Below are 7,906 nucleotides of genomic sequence, written 5' to 3'. Positions count from 1 at the left end.
CCACACAAAAATCTGTACGTGAGTTAGTACAATCATTATTCATAATAGCCAAAAAGTATAAACAATCTTAAGTGTCCATCAACTGACAAATGAATTAATAAATGTGGTGTGTCTATACAATGGAATATTATGTGACATTACAAAGGAGTAATGACATATGCTATATAACATGGTTGAACTTTGAAAACATTGTATTTAATGAAAGAAGCTAGTCATAACAGACCACATGTTGTATGATTACATCTATTTCAAATGCAGAATAGGCATTCTATAGAGATAGAATGTAAATTAGTGGCTGCTTGGGGCTGAAATTTGTGGGGAATAAGGAGCGATTGCTAACAGGCATAGAGTTTCTTTTGGGATAATTAAAATATACTGAATTTGAATTTTACTATATTAATACAAAAACATTTCAGAAATAATTATTCTTGAAGCAATCTTCCAAAATAAATATCTAACAAAATAAATTTGAATATATCTTTTTTACTTAGATTGGTAGCAGTTCCATTTTGGGTTCTACTGAAAATAAAAAATATTGTGGCAGAGACATACCTTCATTTATAACATCCGTGTATAATTTTCTTTATGTCATATTTGTGAAAAGTTCTTCTACCGAAAATCATGGTTTCATGGCTCACTTCAGTACTGCAGATTTGGGTAAGTGATTGACACTTCAGTTTTGTCTCTTGGGTTTATATCAGAATAAGTGAACAATGGAAATAAATTATTATGAAAAATTTATTTACACTGTAGATGTGTAGCCACCTACACTGTAAAAATTTTAAGGTATATTCAAAGGCAAAATATATATTTCTTAATCAGCACATAGCAATAGTTAATTGATATCTATTAGTAAGAGAAAACTAGATTATCTGAAGTGGCATATGAGACATTTTTCTTTTTGAGCTTTTAAGAGTCTATGATCAGATTATTTTATTTTGTATTTCAGGTAGCTTCTTGGTTACTTGTTCTGATAATTTTATTTTTATTTCAACAGCATGTGGAAAAATTCTTACAGAGCTAACAGGAACCATTCAAAGTCCTGGCCATCCAAATATCTACCCCCATGGTGTCAACTGTACCTGGTATATATCCGTTCAACCTGGCTACCTGATTAATTTGATATTCAGAAGATTTCATCTGGAGTTTCATTACAATTGCACAAGCGACTATCTGGATGTTTATGACATTGGTTCTGGGACATCTCTTGGGAGGTGAAATTATTTAGTTTTTTGTTTTTTTTTTTTTTTAAACACAAAAGTTTTCTTGCTGCAATGAAGGAAGTATGTTAAAATCCACATGTTGTGTTTTAAAAACCAGGTGAGATCAACATGCTTCTCAGTGACCATTTCTGCTTGGCTACTCTGTAGCACTGGCCTTTCATAATTAAGTTTTGACATGTGTATACATCATGAAGGCATCACCAAAATCAATATGCTGCACACATCCATTTCTCCTACAACCTTCTTCCTACCCATGCTAATTGTTCATTTCTGCCCCTCACCCCCATCCCTATGAAACCACTAACCTGTGCTCTGTCACCATAAGTTTGCATATTCTGGAATTGTATAAAAGTGGAATCATACTATGTATGCTCTTTTTTTTTTTTTTCTGACTGGCTTTTATCAGTCAGTATAAGGTTTTTGTTGAGCTTCTTGGCTCTAAAGGGTTATAATTTTATCAAATTTGAAACATTTTTAGCCATTCATTCTTGAAATACTTGAAATTCTGTCTCGCCTTCTCTTTGGAGACTCTAATTACTTGTGTCTTAGGCCATTTGATATTGTCCCACAATTCACTGATACCCTGTTCTTTTGATTTGGAGTCTTTGTTCTCTGTGTGTTTTATTTTTGGAGAGTTTCTTTTGCTTTCTATTGCTATGTATTCAAGTACCCTTACTTATTCTTCTGTAATGTCCGTTCTGCTGTTAATCCTACCAAGTGTATTTTTCATCTTAGACATGGTAGTTTTCATTTCTAGAAGTTTTTAAATTTGGGTTATCTTTTATATCTTCCATATCTCTACTTTACACATTAATATTTTCCTCTAGCTTCCTAAATCTGTAGGCTACAGTATTTTAATGTCTTTGCTAATTCGGTCACCTGTGGCATTTCTTGCTATGTTTTAGTTGATAAGTTTTTCTTCCCATTATGGATTATACTTTCCTCCTTCTTTTCACGCTGACAATATTTGATAGGATACCAGACATTTTCAATTTTGTGTTTTTGTGCTCTGGACATTATTGTTTTCCTATAAGTATTCTTGAGATTTAAGTATTCTTGAGATTTGTTTTGGGATGCAGTTAAGTCACTTGGAAACAGTTTGATCATTTCCAGTTTTGCTTTTAAAGTTACTTGTTTTCCATTTCTGAAGAGTCATTGCCCTTCACTGCTTGATACCCAGTGTCTTGAAAGCCATTGTTTTATATATTTTCCTGTGTTTTTAGTTGTTTCAGGTGCAAGTTTACATCAAGCCCCTGTTATTACATCTTTATTGGAAATGAAAATCTGATGATTTTTTATTACTCTTTCTTGCATTTTATTTTTTCTTATCCGTTTTTAAACATTTTCCATTTATCCATTATTTTCTTCAACTAATTTTTTCTTTTATTCTCCTCATTCATTTTTGCTCTTATTTGTCTTAATCTTTCATTTTAAAAACTTTCTTCTTTTATTTTTCTTTTTTATGGTATTTGATTCATAATCACTGAAAAATAGATAGTTTTTACTGAATGGCATGAACTACTATAATGATCTTGCCCAATTTGACAGACACTGGCATATATAGACATTTAAAGTATTAATTAATTCACCTACCTTTATTTTGATCAAGATATCAAATCTATTTTAACACTGAAAGGGTATTAGACACTAATTGTTTTCTTTTTCTTCTTCAGAAATTAACTTATCCAGTTCCCATATTCAATGTTTTCTCTTATTTTGGTTTCTGTTTTTTTCTCCTATCATTCCATTTGGTTAATTTTACCAAATGTTCTTTGATTTGAGATTTCTATTTTCTAGTCACTCCTTACAGGTATTTCTCTAGAAGAAAGCTTGTGGCATAATGCCTTTTATCACAACTCAACTTTTATCATTGCTGAGTAAAATTGCTTTTATTCAGCAAAATCTTGACATAGCTTCATAATTAAACTCTTACCTCTGTGTAGGCCAGCTGTTTAAAAGTAATACATTTTACCTATATAGGGCTTACTATTCTAGGCAGTGTCCTAAGTTCTTTATATACGGTATATTAACTGATACAATTCTCAAAAAAACTCTATGAAGTCAGTACTATCATTAGTCCCATTTTAGAGATGGGAAAACTGAGTCATAGATGTTGAGTGCTCTGCTCAAAGTCATGATGCCTCTAAGTGATAGCGCTGACTGTAGAGTCTATGGTCTATGACTTTGTGACATGTGGTTTCCCTTTGTTGTATAAGTTCACTATATTTCTATTAATAAGTTCATTAATATGCTATATGACAGCCTAGTATATATTATAATTTCTAATTTCATTAAACTTCTTATACATGACAAGTCCCACATATAGACACACACGAAAAATCATTTCAGGAAAGTGTTCATGAATAGGATGATGTTCAGCAACTTTGCAAATGTTTGTGCCTGAAATATAAGGCACAAACGTTTTTAAGATTAATAGAGGATGTTGTTGTTGTTGTTATTATGTCCTAAGTTTTGGTACATCATTTCAAGTTTACTAAAAGTTTTTGAACTTGTGTTTCTTTGTTTCAAATAGATATTGTGGAAAATCGATCCCACCCTCTCTAACCAGCAGTAGCAACTCATTAATGCTTGTGTTTGTGGCTGACTCTGACCTTGCTTATGAAGGCTTTTTAATAAACTATGAAGCAAATAATGCATCAACAGGTAACAAAACAGCATTTGTATGCTTGGCTTCCTTTACTCCTTTACAAAGTAGCACTGTGAGAGTACTTCATCCTCAAACCTGTGGCACCCAATGAAAGCTGTATTTAGAAAAAAGTATAGTGACTTTAGTGCCTTCTCTATTAAAAATAGACAAATGATTAGACAAAAATATTGTGTCGATGTTAAATTTTCTAACTTTGATAATTGTATGGTGGTTTTGTAAGAGACTGTTTTTGTTCTTAGGAATTATACATTGATGTTTTTAGGAGGAAAACATGTGATATCTTCAAATTACTCTCCAGTGGTTCAGAGAGTGAGGGAGTGAGCAAGTCAGAGAGGGAAACAGGAAGAAAGCAATGGGGGCAATATACAGAAATGCAGTCAAGCCAGGTAAAAGGAAATCAAGAGCTAGTTCTTACAACTTTGCTGTGAGTTTAAAAGTCTACCACAAAATAAAATTTCATCTCTTCTAACAAAGAGACCGAATATTTATTTTAAGAAGTTTGAAAAAGGACAATGGCAGGTAAGAATAAGAGGCTACCAGATGGTATTCTATGGCAGGAAATGTCAAATTTCTTGGCAAAATATACATTTCTAAATTTGACTTAATGAAACAAACTAGTCAGCATTTATTCCTTTTATTGTATTTTTTCCTATTATTTAATTTTCACCATTACTTTGCTCTTTGCAAATGCAGCATAGGAAACGAATATCCTTTGCAAGGAAGGTGTTTGAAGTAATATGTAAACCAGAGGTGCCCCAGCCCCAAAGCCTATGGGATTTCTGAGTGCATCGCGTTTCTTTCGGCTTCTATTTCCACCTGGGAAGAGTATCATTTTAGAGAGTCTGGGTTTTCCTTTTGCATCATATTTAGAAAGACATTGGATGGACCAAAACACTCTCCAGTGTAGATCTGCAGTAGACGTATGGTGACTGAGCTTCCCAGGCATGTCACAGTCTCTGGACTGCTCACAGACATGGTGTAGTTCACTGATGCTGCCTTCAGGAAGTGCCGGGAGCTTTTCCTGTGCCTGCATGCGCTTCCCTGGACAGTGTCTTGTGTCCAGAGATCACTATGTGCTCATCTTTGAAAGCTCTACTCCCATAAACAAACAAACAAACAACTTAAAAATCTCCCACTCAGAATCCCTGCCCAGTTTCTCATGTATTTCTCCTCAGAGTGGCTAGCCATTGCTTTTTATTTCAGGCAAAACTGCTTTGTCTGCAGCAAGTCAAGTTCTGTGTTTTGGTAGCATGCCTTTAGATTTCTGCAGAATCCTGAGGATGAGAGAATCATACACCTTCCCCCCCGTAGGACTTTCTCTAGGAGACAGTTTGTTATCCAGCTCAAGCACACGGGGAATTGAATCTCCAGCAATTACAATAGGTTATGTTATTGAAGTCGCTGGACTTCATTCAGGTGTTTACCATCCAAAGAACAAAACTGGCTTTTCAAGAAATTGTAGTGTGCACACAATTTTCCATACTTCCGTAGTTTTATCTGCCTCATATATTTGGCCTGAAGCACACTGAATATTAGATTAGGGTTTGGAACAAGTCACTTGAACTCTCTGGGCCAGTTCTCTCATCTGTAAAATTAAAGGATTGGATCTGATGATCTCTGAGATGTCTTCCAGCTCTAATCAATTGTATGAACACAAGTTTAATTTGCTGCTTGAATAAACTAGCTGTATCTTAGATAACATACGATGCAGGAGAGGCCTCCTGAAAATGTTATGGAAACCTTCGTAACAATGTGCAAAGTAAGACATAGCTCTGTAATGACTAAAACAACTCTGCTAATATACCACACTAGCCTATAAGGTAGTATCTAGTGCAGGTCGAACCAAGAGCAATTGAAATAATATGGCAGAGAGGATGTGAAAGTTAAATTTTAATTAAAAATTTTTTTTCAGAAAGATAAGATACAGGTAAGATAAAAGTAAGTTGAGAAAAAGGAAAGAGGCAAGCTGGACAGAAAAGGAAGTTGATAAAGCAGGAGAACATGAGAAAAGACAAATGGTGAAAGAGAAGGAAATCCCGAAGTGGCAGGCTCGAAAGACTCTCCGATCTGCTTCCCTGGGTGATGATCATGACTTTGGCCTCTGTTTGGTCCAGACGAGGCTGAAATCACAGACCAGTGTTTGCTTTTTCCACCCCTTGGCCAAGCCCAGCTGGTCACTGTGCACCTGCTTTTTTGCTGGATGAACTCATCTGTCTGACTAACACAGTCAAATATTCTGAATAGCAACCAGATGGTTGGATGCAGAAAGCATGGCACCCTCAACTTACCATTTTGGAGCCTGTCTCAGTTTCCGGTAGATCAGGATGTGAGTGACTGGCTCTCAGGAATTGCTGAGCATGGACCTCCTTTTGCAGGATGGCTCAGGGAAGGCGGGGCTTAGTGGGCTGCTGTGGGGGTTGGGCTGGTGACAGCCAGGCCAGGTGCAAGCCCTCTAGGCAGTCTGAGTCCATGTGAGCATCCACCTGGAAACAGAGAGGTGTTAGGACTCTTTTTTTTCAGTTGTCATCTTATTTTTTATACTTCCTGCAGAATAAAACAGTATCAGGGGAAAAGATCAATGGAAGCTCAATCATTGGCCCCTATTCTATTTTATTGCTTTAGCAGAAGTTATTTTCAGAGCAATAATGACAGTATTTGGTTCTTGATTTCTAGTTATTTGGCACAACAGGTGTGAGTTTCTCTGCCGAAGCCTTTTCTGTCTTCATCTGATAGAGGTTAAATTTCCTGACTTAAATCCAGTTACTTTTCCATCTGTAGGGCATGCCACGGAGCTATGATGTCAGCCTCTAAGTATGTGTTTGGGAGGAAAGAGGTTGGCTTCTGGTCATTACTGTGACTTCCTCCCTCATCACCGGTTCTATCTTCCAGATGTGCCTGAGAAAAAGAAACAAAAAACTAACAAGTAAAATGTTTGTGGGTAGGAACTCTTAAGGTTTTCTTGGTAACTGATCATGAGACTAGCTTTTAAATGTTTGCTAATTTAAAGTACGAAATATTTGAATTTTGAGGGATTAGTGAACTTGACTCATTTAATTTGTGAATTAAATCCAGTATATCAGTGGGATTTTCTTGTTAGAAATTTAATTGACTAGTTAACTTTATTAATTTAGACTGTGATTTTTATATTCTATTAATATCTACTACATGTACAATAATGTAATCCTACAGAGAGGAAACTTTAAAAGCATAAGAAAGAATACATAAGTGTATATGATGCATTTTCTACTTTAACATTAGGAGAAAGCCTATATGACAACTAAGTTAGAGTTTTTCTAAACATTGAAACATTCATTACTCAGTGGGTCATGGAATTATCTTATTAGGTTGCTACATGCATTTGTTAAAAGTATAGAATAGAAGAGAAATTATTAGAGTTTATCACACAAAGTTCGGTATTATTTCATGAAACCTTGTTTGCAATATCTGTGTGTATGTGTGATTGAGGTAAATGTATTTTTTATGGTGTGTCAGGAAGTTCAAAACACTGATCTAGTCCAATTATTACCTTATATTCTGAATGAGGGAAATTGAAGTCCAGAATTGAATTTATCTTCCCAAGAATACACAGCTAGTTGGTATAGGAGCCAAGCTGAAAAACCCAGCCTTTATGCCCTATCCATTTGTTTCGCCATGTCTGCATTAGCTCTGGGGAATGCTCTAGATGAACTAGCTACTAGCGTTCTGCTCAGAGCTGCAGCAGAACTGTGGTGGACCTTCCACGTCTTCTGTAAAAAGAAGAGCTGTATGAGGAAGTATCAGAACCACATCAATGCAGGGTTAAAGTGGGCCTGAGCCGGCCTTCCCAGCCTCCTCATTCCCAGCTGCCCCATCCCGCTGGCCGTTTACTGCTGTTTCTCCTCAGTCATCTTGGAATGAGCCTAGGAAAGGCATCTGAGGGTCAGAAGTCAAGAAATGATTACAGGAAGGGTGCAAGAGGGTTTCTTTAGAAGAAATGAAAAGGGAGAGTTCTGTGTCTGTTTTAAAATGTACATCT

At 35.7% G+C, this 7,906-nt stretch overlaps 1 protein-coding gene across 1 annotated transcript in view; it reads left to right on the top strand.

Annotated features, from left to right (window-relative positions):
• CUBN (cubilin) overlaps nucleotides 1–7,906 on the top strand; it is a 248,376-nt gene that overhangs the window by 42,899 nt on the left and 197,571 nt on the right. Inside the window, 1 exon segment of the mRNA XM_023533142.1 lies at nucleotides 3,757–3,887. Within this exon segment, the coding sequence (XP_023388910.1) occupies nucleotides 3,757–3,887 (131 nt within the window).

Source organism: Pteropus vampyrus, unplaced genomic scaffold, assembly GCF_000151845.1.
Source record: "Pteropus vampyrus isolate Shadow unplaced genomic scaffold, Pvam_2.0 Scaffold96, whole genome shotgun sequence".
NCBI lineage: Eukaryota > Metazoa > Chordata > Mammalia > Chiroptera > Pteropodidae > Pteropus > Pteropus vampyrus.
The sequence above is the reverse complement of the archived record's forward strand: the minus strand, read 5'-3'. Positions and strand labels throughout refer to the sequence as shown.